The sequence below is a fragment of the Encephalitozoon romaleae genome, chromosome IV, assembly GCF_000280035.1.
Source record: "Encephalitozoon romaleae SJ-2008 chromosome IV, complete sequence".
NCBI classification, from domain to species: domain Eukaryota; kingdom Fungi; phylum Microsporidia; family Unikaryonidae; genus Encephalitozoon; species Encephalitozoon romaleae.
Genome location: NC_024899.1, coordinates 38,057 through 56,321, shown reverse-complemented (window position 1 = coordinate 56,321; position 18,265 = coordinate 38,057). Strand labels below are relative to the sequence as shown.

The 18,265-nt window shown below is 39.6% G+C and overlaps 14 protein-coding genes and 1 non-coding gene across 15 annotated transcripts; 9 read left to right on the top strand and 6 right to left on the bottom strand.

The window, feature by feature from the left end:
• Positions 1–258: 258 nt before the first annotated feature.
• Positions 259–1,206, top strand: EROM_040500 (UAA transporter protein; the record flags this gene model as incomplete). The annotated part of the gene is made up of 1 exon (XM_009266040.1): positions 259–1,206. One exon carries the CDS (start codon positions 259–261, stop codon positions 1,204–1,206), a length of 948 nt encoding a protein of 315 aa, XP_009264315.1.
• A 194-nt stretch (positions 1,207–1,400) lies between these two features.
• EROM_040490 (hypothetical protein) lies at positions 1,401–2,414 on the top strand (the record flags this gene model as incomplete). Its single annotated transcript, XM_009266039.1, has 1 exon — positions 1,401–2,414. The coding sequence occupies one exon, from the start codon at positions 1,401–1,403 to the stop codon at positions 2,412–2,414; it is 1,014 nt and encodes a 337-aa protein (XP_009264314.1).
• Positions 2,415–2,590: 176 nt separating this feature from the next.
• On the top strand, positions 2,591–3,436 carry EROM_040480 (putative RNA-binding protein; the record flags this gene model as incomplete). Its single annotated transcript, XM_009266038.1, has 1 exon — positions 2,591–3,436. One exon carries the CDS (start codon positions 2,591–2,593, stop codon positions 3,434–3,436), a length of 846 nt encoding a protein of 281 aa, XP_009264313.1.
• An 83-nt stretch (positions 3,437–3,519) lies between these two features.
• On the top strand, positions 3,520–3,963 carry EROM_040470 (hypothetical protein; the record flags this gene model as incomplete). Its single annotated transcript, XM_009266037.1, has 1 exon — positions 3,520–3,963. The coding sequence occupies one exon, from the start codon at positions 3,520–3,522 to the stop codon at positions 3,961–3,963; it is 444 nt and encodes a 147-aa protein (XP_009264312.1).
• A 10-nt stretch (positions 3,964–3,973) lies between these two features.
• EROM_040460 (ubiquitin protein ligase E3A) lies at positions 3,974–6,208 on the bottom strand (the record flags this gene model as incomplete). Its single annotated transcript, XM_009266036.1, has 1 exon — positions 3,974–6,208. The coding sequence occupies one exon, from the start codon at positions 6,206–6,208 to the stop codon at positions 3,974–3,976; it is 2,235 nt and encodes a 744-aa protein (XP_009264311.1).
• Positions 6,209–6,320: 112 nt separating this feature from the next.
• Positions 6,321–6,688, bottom strand: EROM_040450 (hypothetical protein; the record flags this gene model as incomplete). Its single annotated transcript, XM_009266035.1, has 2 exons — positions 6,321–6,494; positions 6,518–6,688. The coding sequence occupies 2 exons, from the start codon at positions 6,686–6,688 to the stop codon at positions 6,321–6,323; spliced, it is 345 nt and encodes a 114-aa protein (XP_009264310.1).
• Positions 6,689–6,883: 195 nt separating this feature from the next.
• Positions 6,884–8,557, top strand: EROM_040440 (MdlB ABC transporter ATPase/permease component; the record flags this gene model as incomplete). Its single annotated transcript, XM_009266034.1, has 1 exon — positions 6,884–8,557. One exon carries the CDS (start codon positions 6,884–6,886, stop codon positions 8,555–8,557), a length of 1,674 nt encoding a protein of 557 aa, XP_009264309.1.
• A 95-nt stretch (positions 8,558–8,652) lies between these two features.
• EROM_040430 (hypothetical protein) lies at positions 8,653–9,456 on the top strand (the record flags this gene model as incomplete). Its single annotated transcript, XM_009266033.1, has 1 exon — positions 8,653–9,456. One exon carries the CDS (start codon positions 8,653–8,655, stop codon positions 9,454–9,456), a length of 804 nt encoding a protein of 267 aa, XP_009264308.1.
• A 44-nt stretch (positions 9,457–9,500) lies between these two features.
• Positions 9,501–10,334, top strand: EROM_040420 (dimethyladenosine transferase; the record flags this gene model as incomplete). The annotated part of the gene is made up of 1 exon (XM_009266032.1): positions 9,501–10,334. The coding sequence occupies one exon, from the start codon at positions 9,501–9,503 to the stop codon at positions 10,332–10,334; it is 834 nt and encodes a 277-aa protein (XP_009264307.1).
• Positions 10,335–10,385: 51 nt separating this feature from the next.
• On the bottom strand, positions 10,386–10,500 carry EROM_040410. The gene has a single exon. It is a non-coding gene; the product is annotated as a tRNA-Ile (tRNA).
• A 175-nt stretch (positions 10,501–10,675) lies between these two features.
• On the top strand, positions 10,676–11,434 carry EROM_040400 (40S ribosomal protein SA; the record flags this gene model as incomplete). The annotated part of the gene is made up of 1 exon (XM_009266031.1): positions 10,676–11,434. One exon carries the CDS (start codon positions 10,676–10,678, stop codon positions 11,432–11,434), a length of 759 nt encoding a protein of 252 aa, XP_009264306.1.
• Positions 11,435–11,531: 97 nt separating this feature from the next.
• On the top strand, positions 11,532–13,427 carry EROM_040390 (hypothetical protein; the record flags this gene model as incomplete). Its single annotated transcript, XM_009266030.1, has 1 exon — positions 11,532–13,427. One exon carries the CDS (start codon positions 11,532–11,534, stop codon positions 13,425–13,427), a length of 1,896 nt encoding a protein of 631 aa, XP_009264305.1.
• Positions 13,428–13,472: 45 nt separating this feature from the next.
• EROM_040380 (hypothetical protein) lies at positions 13,473–14,543 on the bottom strand (the record flags this gene model as incomplete). The annotated part of the gene is made up of 1 exon (XM_009266029.1): positions 13,473–14,543. One exon carries the CDS (start codon positions 14,541–14,543, stop codon positions 13,473–13,475), a length of 1,071 nt encoding a protein of 356 aa, XP_009264304.1.
• An 86-nt stretch (positions 14,544–14,629) lies between these two features.
• Positions 14,630–15,412, bottom strand: EROM_040370 (putative 26S proteasome regulatory subunit 12; the record flags this gene model as incomplete). The annotated part of the gene is made up of 1 exon (XM_009266028.1): positions 14,630–15,412. One exon carries the CDS (start codon positions 15,410–15,412, stop codon positions 14,630–14,632), a length of 783 nt encoding a protein of 260 aa, XP_009264303.1.
• A 407-nt stretch (positions 15,413–15,819) lies between these two features.
• EROM_040360 (hypothetical protein) lies at positions 15,820–18,135 on the bottom strand (the record flags this gene model as incomplete). The annotated part of the gene is made up of 1 exon (XM_009266027.1): positions 15,820–18,135. One exon carries the CDS (start codon positions 18,133–18,135, stop codon positions 15,820–15,822), a length of 2,316 nt encoding a protein of 771 aa, XP_009264302.1.
• Positions 18,136–18,265: the final 130 nt, after the last annotated feature.

The window sequence follows — 18,265 nt, the reverse complement described above, 5'->3', positions numbered from 1 at the left end:
ATCTTGACAGTACTGCATTCAAGGACTTTACCAGATCCCCTACCTTGCCTGCGGTAATATCCACAACCAGGTATCCGTCTTCATGGGTATATGCCTCTGCTGGTCTGTCAGCGTCTCCCACCTCATTGGAAATTGCTGCAGCAATCATCCTTGGGCTTTCACATGGCAATCTCAAAGAGGCCTTGAACTCCATGGGCAGGAAGGCTTGCAAATTTTGATGCAATACTTTTTGATTTACAAGAGACCTCCCCGAAGCTCATGGGAACTTTAAACAAGCACGTCAGCTTAGCATTACATGCCATGGGGATATATGCATTCTTCCTTGTGTTTGGAGTTTATGGCGAGAAGCTAACAACAACAACATATAATGGCAGGAAGTATGAGTCTGCTTTATTTCCATTGGTCCTTCAGAGCTTAGGAGGCATTGCAGTGGGAAGGACGATGATGAGTTATAGCAAAGAGGCAGAGGGTGCCCCTGGAAAAAGGGTGTTGTGCCACTATGCCTGCTTGGCACTTCTAAGCCTGATATCTGCTCAGCTGGGATTCATCTCACTTAAATACCTTAGCTATCCAACACTGATAATTGCAAAGTCCTGTAAGCTGCTCCCTATTGCCCTAATGAACTTTCTGATATACAGGAGAACCTTGAGCCATAGGAAGTGTCTGTCTTTAAGCCTGATATCTATATCTGTTCTCTCTTTCTCGCTGTTCGATAAAAGGAGCACATCGACATCTGGATTTAGCTTCATTGGGATTTTGATTCTTATCACCAGTCTTCTTGCAGACGGAATCATAAACTCTGCTCAAGATCATTTGTTCAGGACATTCAAGATTTCATCTTTTCATATGATGTACTACACTAATCTGTTCCGGTTCTTGATATCCTTTACGGCAATCCTCCTGACAGATAACTTGAAGTATTCAATTGCATTCATAAAGTCCACTCCAGAGATTGTGCCAGACCTGTTCTTATATTCCACATTCAATATCTTTGGCCAGATCGTGATATATTCGATGGTTCAGTCTCATGGGTCTCTAACTCTCACCACAGTCAACCTTACAAGAAAGATGCTTTCCATCTTCCTGTCACTAATCGTGTTTGGCCACAGGATCAAGAAAGTTCAGGCACTCTCAATACTCGGTGTTCTGGGGTCTATAGCACTAGAGATGACCGACTTCAAAGGCCAAAAGGAAAAGGACGTTTAATAACACATCATCCGAAGTAAATTTTTTACATTGTTAAAGCTTTACAATCCATTTATTAAATAAATCTTCTTGTAGCCCTGGTGCTTTGTGATGAGACACTAGATAGCATTCCGTAATGCAGATTGTCATAGTTACTCTGAAGGCATTTACTTTCTAATGTTTCGATTTAATCTTTTCTCCATAGACCCACTTCCATGAAGCCTAGCAGATGCTTAAAGAAGCTTCTGAAGATAGATATTTCTCCTGACTCCTCTTATTCCGAGATCGAGATAGGGCTGTATAACTTGAAAAGGATTGTAAAGTCTACTTCACAGAAGGAGGTAGTAAGAGGGGGCGTTCGGAAGATGGCCCTACTATTCCACTCAAAAAACTGGATTGCAAGATCCTTGGCCTTGAAGTATTTCTCAAAGATCAATAAGTATGTGGACGAGGTAGACACAAACATTCTTCACATGTTCTATTCCACAGATCCAAGGATCAATGATCTAGCTGTAAAGTATGTGGACATATTCTCGAGGTTTTTTAAGGACAACGACACTGTGTTTTACCACGTTTATAGATCGAGAAGTAAGTACCGCCGGGGTGCCATGAAATCACTGATCTCTCAATCTCCAAGATACAGGCCCTATGAAAAGGATTGTGAAGGTGAAGATGATGATTTGGACTTGTTTAAAAATATTAGAAGAAATACGGCTGAGGAATACTTTGGAAGACTAGCCTTGCCTAAACTTGTAAGGTTATCTTCTACATATCCTTGTCTTATAAAGTATTTCAAGTTTACTGAGAAGTTTCTTATGGAAGAAGTAAGAAAGGCAGATAGATATCCTCCAGATATGCTGCGGCGCCTTGAAATGATTCTAGGGATTGAGAAGGAAGGGAGAACGATGTGGGACGAGTTCATGAAGTGCTCCAGATGGATGGAACATGGAAAGTTTGATAGATCTGTTAGGGTGCTAAAGAGACTTCAGAATCTTGATATAAGCAAGGAGTATAAAATAATTTTCGGTATATTTGCTCGGAAGATGATGTTTTGCTTAGGTTTGGGAAATGAAATGAGTGTGGAGAGCCTCCGTCCTGTGATTTCAGGCCATTTTGAAGCTGAGCTAAGTGGTATTTCCCAGAACGGAGTTTACAGAGTGCTTAGAAGGCTTTTCAAGAATGGGATGAAACGGATGGATACCGGTGACAGGAAGACCAAAAACGATTGAAATGGAAATCATGAGTATAAAAGATACGTTTTCGAGAGGCAGGAAGGGTTTTTAGAGACAACCGTGGGTTTGGTGAAAGAGAGAATGGCATTAAATGGTTTTAGAGAGATTGTAAGAAAAGTAAAGAATAGAAACAGAAATTTGCACAAATGAAATAATCAGGATATAAGACCCATATGAATCAGGACGTAAAGTTTTCTGAGAAAGACTTTAAGCATGAGTTTGTAGAAATGAGTTCTGAAGCAGTGATGTTCCCAAAGTACAGAGAGAAGTATATTGAACAGACACAGAAATACATTATTAAGGCATTGGAGGGGAAGAAGATATCATGCAAGATTGATTTGGAGAAGAGGGTTATTGATGTGGAGACAAACAAGAGTACAAGAGATCCATTTATATTCATCAAGGCAGTCAACTTTGTTAAGCTTGTAAGCCGAGGAGTCGGGGTTGAAGAAGCAATGAAGGTACTGGAGGACGAGTATTTCTGTGAAGTGATTGACATAAAGAAACTGGCAAGCTCCGACAAGGTGTTTGAAAAAAGAAGAGATAGGCTGATAGGACCCAAGGAGATGACTTTGAAGGCCATCCAGATTCTGACGAAATGCTATGTTCTTGTGCACGGGAAGACTGTGAGCATTATAGGCAGCTTCAGGGGTATTGAGGAAGTGAAGAAAATTGTAATTGATTGTATGAACAACATCCATCCGATGTACCAGATTAAAAAGCTTGTGGAAAAAAGAAAACTTGAAGGAGACATCACCAAGGAGGGAGAGGATTGGAGCCGGTTCCTTCCTGAGATCAAGAAGAGTAACAAAAAGTCGAAGAAGAAGATTATCGGAAGACACAGTGGGAACATGCCTTCCGATATACCGAAGAGGAAGGAGGATATTGAGATGGAGACAGGAGAGTACTTTACCGATCGAGAGCTTAGCGGAAGAAAAGAAAGTGGTGGGGAAAGAAAGAAGAGGAAGGAGGAGAAAAAGGAAAAGGAAATAGAGAAGTATGCAGTTCCTGATGAGTGATCCAAGGAGATACCTTATGTTTCTAATGGAAAGGCTGCTTATATATAATGGAGCTTTGTTTTTGTTAAGAGATTTCGGAGTGGATGAAAAACAAAGCTTCCTATCCTAAGGGGATGAGCAAGACAGATGCTCAGGGGCCTAAGATGATGGTTGTGAGAATCAAAAGAAAGGACATACCATTACACAAGAAGAGTAATAAACTTATTTATGAATATAGTGTATGGGATAACAAGGTGACTCTACTCATGAGCGAAGGATATAATAAAGTACTTTATGAATGCAAAAGAATGCCGAGAATATGTCCTGAAGAAGAAAAGGAATTTGAAGTGGAGTTAGGGGAAGATGAGGCCTTACTTCTCAGAACTTCTCCTAGAGAGCCCTATTGCAGTGGTCTCAGGAAAAATATAAAGAAGAAATTGTATACGGCAAGGGAAACATACAGGCTATTTGACCCTGCAACAAATTTAGACTTCAGCAGCGATGAATGTTCAGAAGCCTTTTTCGAAGAATGGGAAAGATTGTGGTGATAATTTATTTTCAAAGCAGAAAGAAACCTGCTGTTAATTCCAGAGCGGTTTCAAGCTTTTTCTCTAACTTGTTCTTGGATGAATATTCGGGAAGTAGAAGTGTGTTGAAGCATGTCTGTGAAGAGGGGAGTCTATCGGTATCGCACCCATTTCTCATTATGACAAGCTTTAGTGATGCAGGGCCTGAGACAGGTATTCTGTCATTTCCTGTAATGAACTGAAGAAGTTTCTTTCTTTTCTTCCTGTTGAATCCCTCGAATATCTCCCAGAAGTAGATAATAATAGGAGAATCTTCTTTGAACCCAGAATATGTAGTGGAGGACCTTATTGCTTTAATGTCAAATGTATTCGATCCCATCATTATCTTCTCTAGTTCCTTTGGATCTAGATACATCATCTTGTCCTTGTCTATTATCGAATAGAAGCCTTTTCGAATAGCCTCAAACTGAGGCTTTATAAGGGTATCTGTATGAAATTCAATGTACTTCTCAATAAATAGCCTCATGTTTTCTGATGTTAGCCTTATGTTCTTCCCGTTCTTCACAAGAGGGTATGTTTTTGTGGTCCCGTCAACATTGTGCTCAGCAACAAACCTTAGATCCAGTTCATTGATCTCGTCTTTTGAAAGCTTTCTCAGATTCCTCAACGATGTGGCTATCCCGCTGGATATCTCCCTCAAATCATCGAGAGATGGCCTCCTGCCAAGAAGCTTCTTGAAAAACAAACTTGGAAATGGAATGTTGAGAACAACATTATTGTAAAGCGCTATTGCAATTATTCTCCCGATGGCCTCGTATTCCTCTTCATCCCCTTCGTGGGGCCTAATCCAGATTCTGTTCTCGGTATGCTCAAATAATCTTCCATCCTCCTTTATCTCTTGGCTTAACAGTTGGAAGTATTCTTTTCTTATTCCTCCAGAATCTACTCCTTCCTCGTTTTTGAATGTGGTTCTAAGTTGTTTTCTTGCATTCGATACATTCATCTTTTTGAATATCTCGATGCTGTCTCTATACACCGTTTCTCTATTGACGGTAATGAACAGATATGGATCCACATGGCCCTCAAACAAAGACTTAAAAAATGAATCTTGTAAGGAAGTTTTCATTCTGTCGTTGTTTTCATACTTGATGAGCTCTGCTTTGATATGCACCGGAAGGATGAATGGGAAGTTGAGAGGTGTCTTCGACTTTGCTCTGAAGTGTTTAAATTCCTCACGAAAGTTCATACGGGAGCAAAAAGCTGTTAGATAGAATCTTTTATAGCTAAGTAGCCCACACTCCTCGTTTATAAGATACAACAAATGTAATATGCCTAATAGACTATCAACCCTCTTGCTCTCTCTGTTATCGATAACCTCCTCAGAGTTAAGGATACCAGCTATATTATCTACAAGCATTGAGAGATCAAGTTTTGTAAACCTAGGGAGGTATATACAAATAGGTTGATCCTCTCTAGAGCCTATCTTTTCTCCCCTGCATGTAATCCCCTCACTAAGTGAAGCTTTCTTAAGCATCTCACTGTACAGACTCCGGATATTGCGGAATATCTTGTACAAAATCGGGTAGTATGCTTCCTCAACATCGTCGTATTTACTTATTGAGCAGTAAATTCTAATAATAATCATTCCAAGAGTAAGATGTAATGAGTTCTCGTATTTCTTGAGTAGTAGCTCAAGAACCCCAACAAGAACGTACCTATTCTCTACAGTAATTTTCTCTTTTCCAGATATCAAGGTGCAAATAGAATGGTCAAGCTTAGATGCTCCATCAAACTCATCCTTCATCTCATTAATCTTTAGGCATCCAAATCTGTTTCCGCTCTTGTTTTTTAAGGAAGGAACGCTTCTCTTTCTAAATCTTCTCTTGGTCCATTCAACAGACTGCATTGCTCCCTCTAGTTTCATGCCGTCTTCATTCTTAATGCAAAGCATTGAAGTCTCACTTCCATCAGACTCGACTCTACTTTCTTCGATGGACATGTCTCTTCTAGACCCTACTCTGCTCAGGCAAAAGAAGAAATCCAAGAATACATTTCCACTTCTACTAAAGTTTACATAAGAGGCTTTCTCTATAGTTTTGTATATGTTTTTACACAAAAACACATCTCCATATCTCGAAAGCACTTCAGATAACGCCTCGGCAGCCTCGTTTTCTAACCCACGTCGGCAGAACACCTTATAGCAGGGCACTTGGTCACAAGCTCCTGTCAACTGCCGTCTATACTCATCCTTGAGGCATGGGTCCATATAGCTAGGGGATTTGTTTTGGCCTTAATATAGAACTATCCCACTGTCCCTTTCTTCACCATAAAGGAGCCTCTAAGGAGACAATAAAGGGAGGCCCTTTATCATATAATTACTAGAACAGCTTGAATCTTTTGAAGTACTCAACAACATCTGCAATTTTGTCCTTGGCATAGGGCCTAAGAGATATGCATGTGGTTATACTTTCTGGCTCCTCAACCCAAACAGTGTGATCTATGTTTTTTGAAACAAGATGGTCTATTATCTCTCCCACATCTTTTCCTTTTATCTGAAATTAGATTATCCACTTACCTTGAGGACTACTTTTGTCATAAGCCTTACGTTCCTCAGATATTCTACTGTATCCGGATGGTCTCTGTATCTTTCAATGGAGTAAACACTTGAGTGGCAGGCCTGAGCAATCAGAGCACCTCTGGAGAAATTCAAGTCGTTTCTAAGCAAAATGTATTGCACGATTGCCATTTTAAGGGCCAAAAAATCCTTGAAACTAGACAGAATCGTTCCTCCAGAAACATAAAGCTGATTTGGCACCCTCCTCTGTCAATCAGGATGATACTTGGAAAACTGTCCAATAGTTGCCTCTCAGGATTCTGAGGCTTTCTAAGCTAAGTCTGCTGGGTCGCTGTGCAAAAAGAAGAAGAAAAATATACCCCGGAAATGAAGCCTGCTACTCAGGGGATTGGGATTAGCAAAATGTCGATGATAAAAACCGTTCTGTTCAAGTATGTTCTTGGATCCTCTGTTGTAAGAGTCATGATTCTTCCCATTATAGTAGCACTGATAGTTGCAGGATATGGAGAAATACTCATTACACAAATTCTAAATGATATACAAGAAAGAGCCGACAATACAGAGATAGTGAATGGGAAGATCAGGGTGTATTTAATTGTTGCTCTTTCCTCATATGTGCTTGGATTGGTGTCTTTGTTTGCAATGTCCAGCTATGTGGAAGCAATATGCAGAGATTATATTATAGATCTATACAAGGAACACATTTGCATGTCATTCCTGCATTTCAAGAAAATAGGCGTTGGAGATATGATTTCGTTCATGAATAGAAAGGTTTTATCCTTGCGATGGATCCTAGAGTCTACCATAAAGTGCTTTATCATGAGCTTGTGCTGCATTATAATAACGATGATTAAGATTCGGGTGGGGGTTGAAAGTTACTATGGGCTACTTATGGGAGGTGTTGTGCTTGCTTATGGGGTATGTGTGATCATCATAAATCATTATAGAAACACCATTAGACTGAAGATGAACAGAGAGATCGACATGACAGAGAGAAAGAGATACAATAGTATATTGAACTATGATATCATAAAGTCATACAACAATGAGGAGCTGGAGGCAGATGAGCTGTATAAGCGTATGGGTGCAGAAACAAGGTATGGGAAGATGTATTGGAGTTGGCTGCAGGCTGGGAACTTTATTGGAGAAAACATATTTATCATGGCGATGTTTATAATGACCATACAATTTTCGAATGGAGATGCAAAGAATATTAGTTTTAAGGACTATACTTTAATAATCTCTTTGAGCAATCAGCTTCGAATGTATTGTGTCGATATAAGCAACAGCCTTGTCATGATACTACTGAACCTAACAAATATATCGCAGAATAGAGCTGAGGCCACCAAACTGGACGCAGGGGAGCCGGGCTATTACAAGAAAGACTTTGAGACAGAAATCAAAATTGAAGGATTAGAGATATCTATTGGAGACATAAAGTTGCTGAGAAACGTAGACATGAGAATAAGAAGGGGAGAGAAGATAGGAATATCCGGGGACAATGGAGGAGGCAAGACCTCATTTGCTAGAGCTCTTCTTGGATTTCTTGATTACAGCGGAAGTATTCTTATTGATGGCATAGAGCTCAGTACTCTAAACAAGGAAGGCCTTCGGAGCATGATATCATACTCTCCCCAGGAATCGCAACTATTCAACAAGTCTGTCCTTAGCAATATAAGGGATGGAAATAAATATCTAAGTGATGAAGAGATTGTTGAATATTGCAAGAGGTATGGGATGGATGAGGTTTTTAGAAATCTTAGCGATGGATACCAAACCTCTGTTGGAGATGGGGGGAATAGGCTAAGTGGAGGGCAGAGGCAAAAGGTTAACCTGATGAGAGCAGTTGTTAAAGATGCGCCTATATATATTTTTGACCAGGTGACTTCTCATTTAGATAAAGAATCTGAAAATGCCATAGTTGACATGATTATGAAAAATCTTTCGGACAAAACTGTCATAATGATAATGCAGAACTCAGGATTATTGAGCAAATTTGATAGGGTATACTACTTCTCAAATGGCATGATATCTAATTAAAAATAAAGTATATTATGAAAGATATGGTATATAGTTCTTTCACTTGGATTCTTTAAGAATTGTTTTGGCACTCCCCTGAAAAACAAGAAGGTTGGATGGAAGGTACAAAGCTCTTTGCCGAGGCTTCAAACATCCCTTTCAGGTTATTACAGGGAGGCATGGACTGCAAAGAATTTGTTGTATACAACGATAACGTGTTTTGCTTGACAGGCAGAAACACACTAATTGCTTTATCTTCGGGTGAGGAATATGAGTTTTACGGAGACATACTGAGTATGGGGATCCATGAGCATTATATATATTTGGTGTTCAACACTTCGAAGGTTATTGTCTTTGATGCAATCTGTAGAGAAGTCGTGGTCAATTTCCGAGAAATGGATGGATGCATCAAGAAGGCGATGATAAGCAGCTCGGGAATATACCTTCTAGGTTTCGATGGGTATTTGTATAGATCGACATTTGAGGACATAAGATATGCCAAGGATACTAGTGTGTACGGAACAAAGGGTGAATCAATTATACAAGACTTCTGGGTTAGAGACGATTCTATCTTTTATGTTACTCATTATGGCCATATTTGCAAAGACTCCGATGTGATATTGAAGGTTTTTGATACGGTGACTTTGATAGTGCCCCATAAGGAATACTTGTATATAGTGACTGAGGGAAACTTACTTCTGAAATACGACGTTGTCAGATCGAGTATTCTCTTCAAGGAGAATATTGGGAATTCCAAAGTTATTGGTGATGGGGTTATAGGATGTAACGGAATGGCAATAGATCTTTACAAAGAGATTTTTATGAAGGTCCCGAAGGATACAAGGTGGGTTAGGCGTCATGACAAGATTATATACATCTCGACGATATCTGGGATTTTCTCTGGAAGCCTTAATGATTAAATCTGGCTGTGTTGTTAAATTTTTGCAGTCGACAGGGTGTCTAGATGGTGAATCCGAAGTTCAATAAGCAGCACGGGCAGCACATACTGAAGAACTTGGGGGTAATTGACACAATAATCGAAAGAGCAAGGATAAAACCAACGGATGTTGTGCTGGAGGTAGGCGGAGGTACCGGCAATCTTACGATGAAGCTGCTTCAGAAAGCAAAGAAGGTGATATGCTATGAGATAGATCCTAGACTAGCAGCAGAGTTAGCAAAAAGAGTAAATGGCGTTCCTGGGATGGCTCAGAAGTTTCAATTGTTTGTGGGAGATGCACTAAAGCATGATTTCCCTCATTTTGATCTCTGCATAACCAACTTGCCATATCAGATTAGTAGCCCCTTTATGTTTAAGCTTCTGAAGTACAACTTCAAGTGTGCATACATAATGTTCCAAAGGGAGTTTTCTGACAGGCTTGTGGCAAGGCCTGGAAACCCTGAATATTGTAGACTATCTGTTGGTGCACAGATGCTTGCACAGATAGATCATGTCCTTAAGGTCTCAAAAAACAGCTTTGTGCCACCTCCAAAAGTCGAGTCGAGCTTTGTAAGAATTGAGCCTCGAATACCAAGGCCACCAATAGACTTTGAAGAGTTCGATAGGTTCCTGAAGATATGCTTTCTTAGAAAAAATAAAACACTCAGGGCAAATTTCAAGAACTCATCTCTGGTCAATAAGATAAAGGCCGACCCTGTATTTGAAAATACCACCCCCGAAGATGTGTTCGAAAGGGTCTTGTCAAAAGCCGATCTTGATGGGGCAAGGGCAGCAAAGATGGACCTTGATGATTTCCTTGCTCTATTGTTAGAGTTCAAGAAGATAAACATTCACTTCTGAGAAAGAACCAGGATGATTAAAAGAATTTACATCATATCCATAGCAAAAGGATGCCTCCGGCGGGACTCGAACCCGCGGCCTTGGCATATCTTAGCAGTATAAACCAAGTGTTGCACAGCTTTCCAGCATATAAGTACCATGCTCTAACCAACTGAGCTACGGGGGCTGTAACCCTACCTCAAGAGGATCCAACTTCAATATAGATCGACCTCTTCAATACATAGAAACATAACCCATAAAATTTGCACTACTAGAAGTGTTTTTCCTATAACATTCTTTGATATTCTTTACGCTTCTCTACATATTAGATGGATAATCCTGAAAAAATTTGTACCCTTGAAATGCCACAAGATAGCACAAAGATTTCAGATAGCATCAAAATTCCAGACGAGTTTGTTAAGTTACTGATACTTAGCCAGGCACATCTCGGAGGGACCTCTACAAACAAGAACTTTTCTAGGTACATGTATGGAACAAGGTCTCAGGACAAGATTAGTATTATTGACATCAATGCAATGTGGGAGAAGCTTATTATTGCTGCAAGGGCCTTCTGCGGAATAAAACACCCTTCCAGTATTGCTGTTGTGTCTACAAAGACATTTGGGAGAAAACCAGTTGTTAAGTTTTGTGAGGCTGTTGGGGCAACACCAATAACAGGAAGGTTTATTCCCGGATCGTTTACAAATTCTGAGGTAAGAAGGGTATACGACCCAAGGCTTCTCATTGTTTCTGACACATATGCGGACAAACAGGCAATTCTGGAATCACAATATTGCAATCTTCCTACAATTGCATTTGTCAATGCAGACAATTCCCTGATAGGTGTGGACATAGCAATTCCCATGAACAACAGGTCTCCATCAGCAATTGCTGCAGGGTTTTTCATTCTGTCTAGACTAATCAATTACATGAAGACTGGAGCTGAGCTTGTTCGAGACATGAAAGAAGTTGAGCTTTTCTTGTTTAGAGATAGTGTTGAGCTTGAACAGCTTGTTGAGGAGCAGCTCCTAGAGTCAACAAACAACATCCTTAATGTTGGAAAGGAAGAAGTTTTAAGTGGTATAGCTGGAGGAAATACCGAAGAATGGAATGGCTTCTAATCGTTGGGATTAAATTATCTTGAGCTATGTTTTTTCTTTCAAGGCTTACAATGATGATCAGGGCCTTTAATAAGTGGGATTTTGCTGTCTCCCCTAGATGAAGAGCATTCATGTAAGCCAGCTGAGGTCTGGGTCGTTCAATCTGACAAGTCTTGTTGAGGAGTTTGTCGACATCAGAGAGGACAACATCTTCCAGACACATGCTAATCTGGTGGAGCTTGTTGGGGACCTTGAAAACATAAGGGAAGGCCTATTTTTCAAGAGAGAAAAGCTCAACACAAAGCTTCGCACGATTCAGGAAGGGCTAAAGCTGGATAAGATTGATGACCTGAACAGAGAGATAGGCCGGATAGTTCTGGAACCGCTTGGGACATCGAGGAATGTGCTGGAAAGAAACAAAGAAATAAATCATCTAAAGAGGATGGAGAAGGCAGTGAAGTATCTAATGGAGATTGAGAAAGGGAATTTCAAGGTTCTTGATAGTCTTATAACAAGTGACAGTGAGGAAGACTGGAGATTCTTATGTTTCCTTCTATACAATATTTCAAAGATTGGTGATGATAACGGAGAACTTCAGGAGTACAATAAAGCAGTCGAAGATAAGATGCTTAGTGTGTTTGAAACAGGGAATAAACAAAACAACAAAACAATGATGCAGTCTGCCTATAATTCCTTGCTTGAAATGGGCAAGGAGAGCTTTCTTGTCCATTCATACATATATTCTTTGGACTTATTCAAAGAACCTGTAAGTATGGAGTACAGAAAGGAAAGCATCATAGACCTTGATTTCCACACAACGAGCCACAGTACGTTTGTAGAATTGATAGATAAGATCAGAGATGCATATGATTCGAAATTCAGAGATATTGGAGATATTTTTGTAAATACAAAAGATGTGTATAAGATAATACACAAGAAGGTGTATGGCGACGTTATTTCCACAGCGCTAGGAGACTACCTCAAGGATACAGGGCCTTGCATGTTTCTCCTGGGGCTTGAAAGCTGCTATAAAAACCTTCGAATACTCGGATCGTTTATTGAGACAATAGATCCGGATTTTGACGGGTCTAATGCTACCGAGGACCTTATTTCTCAATACACCAGAATAGCGATTGACAAGGAAAAGACCTTTTTTGATCAGATTTATGAGATTCTTGTTCTTCAGAAGCAAAGCGAGACAAAATACATCATTCTTGGAGAGGAAGCAGGTAGGGCTACTGATAGCATATTTGTGTATAAACAACTCCTCAATACCATAAGCTTTGCCTTTGAGAGATCCAATAGGTTTTACAGTGATTCCGAGGAAGATGAGCTTATTGATTTCTTTTCTCGGAAGATAAATGCATTTGTTGGGTCTGTTTACGATTCAACACAAAGTAAGTTTGAAGTGATAAGAATACTTCAATTTATATATCTGGTGACAAGAAAATACTTTGGAGATAAGTTCTGGAAGCTTGAAACCTTCCGAGAAAAAATCAATAGGAAGCTCAAGGATGCATTTGAAGATCAGGTAGAAACATGCGCGATGAGAATTGGTGTTAGGATTAAGCAGGAAACGTTTGGAAACCTTGAGGGGTGTGAAAGAGTGATAGAGGTTGTAAGACACGAAATTGTAAAGGCTTCAGAGGCATCGATAAAAGGAGAAAATTTCAGGATCCTGATAAATCGAATTCTCTGCCTCCTCCATTCTGCATTATATGGTAGAATATTGCAGCTTACATTTGACGAGAAGCAATCCAGGAACATGGTGGAATATGTCACCAAGATCTTAGAATTTGCTAAGGAACTTGGGAGTGCTGATGCTATTCAGAAGTTCTCTGACCTTCAGAACCTGGCCATTCTGATATCTATCTCTGAAGGAGATTTCGAATCATTCTATAACTCGTTAGTGGGGAGGATACCTGATGATGAGATTCTGAAAGCACTAAGGTGTAGAAGAGACAAGGAAAGGATAGAAAAGAAAACATCTATATTTGATGGGAAGGAGACGTGATGCCATAGTCTGCTAGTTCACACGAGGTAGATGTAAGAAAAGGCACTATTTTATTCCAAGTAGAAGCTTGACTAGAATATTATCTTTGAACGATTCCAAAGACAGGAGACTTGCTTGTACTGCAAGCTTAATTCTGTCATAAACAGAAACCTTAGTGTATCTGAGCTCAACTGCAGGCATTCTGTCGTAATTTATTGAAAGAGTATATGTACGACACTTTGAGATGTCCATCAGTACAAAGTCTATGAAGTCGGTAATAAATTTCAGACCTACCAGGCACAAGCTCATGAAGCTGCAAAGGATGTAGAAATGCACAATGTTGAACATGATCAGAAGAATAAATGAAAAAATCAATGCGGACATGAATATTTGATCTGTATTAAGAATTACAGAATCTCTTCGTCTTTTTAGAGGATTGTAACTGCTGTTGTTTAGGAGGTGGATGGATTCTATTAGCGATCTTGCTAAGAAAGAACATGCGTATGAGAAGGCAGACAGATACATGGTGGTTGGAACAACAAAAATCTCATCGATGAATACAATTGGAAATCCTAATCTCAGAAATGCACCTTGGATGGAGCAGAAGAACTTTATGTAAGTACCCAACGTTGTCTTTATAGTTATAATCCGTTTCTCCTCAGTTGAGCAATTCACTATGTAATCAACCATGTGCTGTGGAATACCAACAAAAAGATATTCGATAGTCGTTTTTAACAAATATAAAAATACAGGTATGACGAAGCGTCCTATCCTTCTTTTCCTTAGGTACACTACCTCTTTATCTGTAGAGTTAGAAGGCGTCCCCTTCAACCTGGAAAGAAAGTGCTTCTTCAACAAAAAAAAATCGTATGGATGAGGAGAAAGAGTGAGCTCTACAAACTCAACTTTGCTGTCTATCAAGTAAACAGCTTCTATATAAACAATCTTTCCATTGATGACCTTAAGAACCATTTCCTTAGATTCAATGGTTAGCTCGTCTCCATTCCTCTTCATCTTAGTTTCTGGAGACGAATCGCTCCAAGGGGAGTTAAGTACAAGGCACCCATCACACATCACCTGCTGGTTGATTCTATCAATATTTCCATAGCTCAGAAGAACTATATGTCTGATTTCCATATTCCGGCCCTGGGAAAAAATACAAAAAGTTAAAGTATTAAGAGTTCCAAAATGTTTGTATCAGGAATATGACATGTTTATTAAAGTTACGGTGTATTCATCTCGATTCCGTTTTCAAGCCTATTCCTCCTTAGATCATTAAGTGCAATCACAGTCTTCGCAAGCGCAGAGACATAGCAATCGGAAAGATTCTCGTCAAGAGGCTTTTCCAGCTTTGGAATTGAATTGATGATTTCTTGGCAGAGATCAATGATCTCTTGACTCGGGCTAATGTGCCCTTTTATTACATCTTCAAGATAAGATCTTATCTCACCGAGAACTCCCTTATAGACCAATAGTGATTCTTTTATCCCGTTGATTTTAGCTGCAATCGATCCGCTTGCCTCTTCCCTTATATCCCTTATAAGGTGCTCAACACCAACCTCTTCAGCTTCTTCAGCTTCTATACTGCACCCTACATGTATAAACTCATCCTGCTCATCTAACTTGAATGCCTGGATAGGAAGGTCGTTTTCCCCAAGGTGAACGTTGATGATAGTAAGAAATGGACTTTCAACGAACTTGGATAGAGACCTCGTTATGTCCAGATCATTCTCATACATTCTTGGCCCAGTATGATACCATCCCATTATCTTAAGCTTGTGGTTAACCTTATAGAATAGTTCAAACATGCTCCTTATGTATGAGGTGTCTATAAACCATCCATCCTCGTCCTCTTCAAATATACAAGCAAAGCTTTCTGTGATATGGATCTCTCCATCTTCGTTCCCGAGTAATATCCCAGCAACTCTCTTGGTTCCTTTTCTCTTGTAGTGATCAACTGCAGAAAGCAATACCAATGGATGGACTATCACTGAGGCTTCACTCATTTGGGGTATCCTCACCAGGTCTAAAAAAGATAGAAACAAACAAATTCAAATCAAAAACCTAGGAGGAATCTGCCCAAACAACTCGCAACCACAGGAATAGAAATATTGAAATAAACTTCATTTGGATTTAATCTTCCTTATTCTTCTACTCTTCTTTTCTCTTTCTCTATCAATCACAGACTTGCATATTGCTCCCATAGACCCCAAGACTAGGAACAGTGATGCAAATGAGGTCAAAGGAGAGTCTACCCCAATCAATCTTCCAACAACAGCAATTACTATTGGCGACACAAACATGATCACTACAAAGCCTGCTAGCCGCATGTAGAACTTTCTTCTTTCTATTCCCATGAAAGCTTTGGGGTTTAGGTTTTCGTGTATATCATATCTATTCAATGGTAGCCATCTCATCTTTCCTCATAGAATCCAACCTTGCATATCAGATTCTTCTCAAGTTCGAGAGCAAGTTCAAAGTTTTCAACAGGACCTGCCTTAAGGTATTTTGCTATTGCCAAGGCAACCAGATGGACTAGCCTGAATTCCTTATCTTCAAAACAGCACTCAATCTTCTTGTACTTTCCTGGAAATCTGGATAGAATGGATTTGAATAACCTTTCATCAACTTTTTGAAAATCCATGCTTCGCATAAAAGATTCATCCTTTCCCAAAACCCTTTTGATCATAGTAACAGTATGTCCAGAAACCCTCTCCCCATCTTCATGAAGATCATTTATCACCGTTAGGAAGGCCTTTGAGAAAAATTCACAAACATCCCTCACCTTACAATCCAGATAATATTTTAGCATATTCGAGAGGGAATTCCCATCTATCATGGCTTTTCTGAAGAGGTTTTCCGATTCATAGCAAAATACTTTGACAAGCATGGTTCTTATTATCTCAAAGTATTCTACTCCAACAGGCCTTCCATCCTCATATCTTATGGAAAACGCCTCACTTACACTTCTAAAGACTTTCAAATCCATACGTTTTTGTGCTTCGCTCCACTCCCTGCATTCCTTGAGATATTGAGAGACCACTCCCATAGCATGTCTTTTAAGAGGAACTTCCACTCCATTCAAGATGCATCGAGCAGAGGAAATAGAATTTCCTGGAGACTTGCACCATCCTATGCTTTCAAATATATAGGCGTGTTCATCCCCTACTCCCTCAGTGCAGACACCAATATTCTCACCTATTCCCACTAGCCTGAGAACAGCCCTTGTAGAAGGTTCAGAAGTATCTATCCTTCTCCCATCTAAAATCAGTTCGACTAAAAGTATAAAGTTCTCTCTCAGCTTGCTTAATTCATCTGTGAATTTCCTGTTGGTCTTTCTATCTACATCTCCAATATCATGGATGAGTCTGACTAAGATCCAGAGATAGTGCTTCATTTGGATGGATCCCCCACTTATTTTCATTCTAGAGATCTTCCTATTCTCAATCTTGCTAGCTAGTTTATGTATCTTGCCTTTATAACCTCTGAGCAGCTGGCCGGCCATGTAATCTTTTACCTTAATGGTCTTCTTTGTATCTAGAATATGGTAGTAAGCCTTATCATCAACTAGGGTTGAAAGAAAGCTTTGGTAGTATCTAAGAACAGGCATGTCCTGATCTTTTATTTGCCTTATTTCTGCATCTTGGAAACCTTCTGTTAGTCCAAGAAAACCAATCAGGATTCTATAGGCCATATAGTCGTCATCGTTTCCGGCCATTAAATCGTTTTTAGACCTTTCATCAAACAGTTTACTAAGCTTGTATGACAGGGTTCTGTTGAAACTATTCTTACATTTCTGTAAGAGAAACCACAGCTCATCAGTGCCATTAAAACTTTTATTTGCACCGGAGTCCATATCAGAAATAATGCCTTTATACTTAATAAAAAAAAGGATCTCCCGTACAACATTCATATACGTTCCTGGGCTCATAGACTCTTTTCTGCTTAAAATCACAAACGGGCTTATCCTCTTATCACCTAAAACATCTCCTACTTCAATCCTCATAAGAACATCCGCATCTCTCGCCATTCTTTTCTGATTGTCTATTTTGCATTCAATAAGATATCTAGCAAGAACGCATGCCACATATCTCTTCAACAGTAGAGTTTTTTCAGAAATTTTGCATTCCACATCATTTAGTCCTTTATGCCAGTATGCTTCAATAACCTTAATCATCTCCCTTGCCTCTTCGGCCTCCAGGTCTTGCTCGGAGGGAAACTCTTTATCAAGTCCAAGGAGTCTTCTTAGCGCTACCGAAGAAGTATCAGAATATGCCTTTATATCTTTGGCTCCCATCACCCTCGAGTTTTCACAGAGATTGTATCTTATCTCACAACTCAGAACCCGAAGCCTCTCTTTTTCTCTTTCCATCAAATCTCCTTCAATCCTATATGCTTCATCCTCTGGGCAGGAAATACGATCTAAGGTATTTATAATGAACTCAAGATATAACTTCTCACTATTTTCTCTACATTCAGCCTGGCCTATAATAAAGGTTTCCTCCTTGATGTCTGAAAACCTAAGAGAAATACAGCCCAATTCCTCGACAAGTACTGCAGGTGATCTTGGACAGTAGAAATATAGCTCCTTCAATTCTTCATTCATTGATATGGATTTTAAGCGCCTCTGCAACTTGATTACAAATCCAATAATGGTCACAGTCCCCGTTACGAGAGCCAGCAATCCCACAGACATGCTTACTATCTTACTTCTTCTCCTTACTTTCATAAGGATGGCGATTTTGACCTAAAATAAGAAAACTCATTAAGCTAGCATAACCACGTTCAGCCTGAGATATTTAATTATATGCTGTTTTTATTTTCTAGTATATCCATATCCTGTGCAGGTAGTTACATAG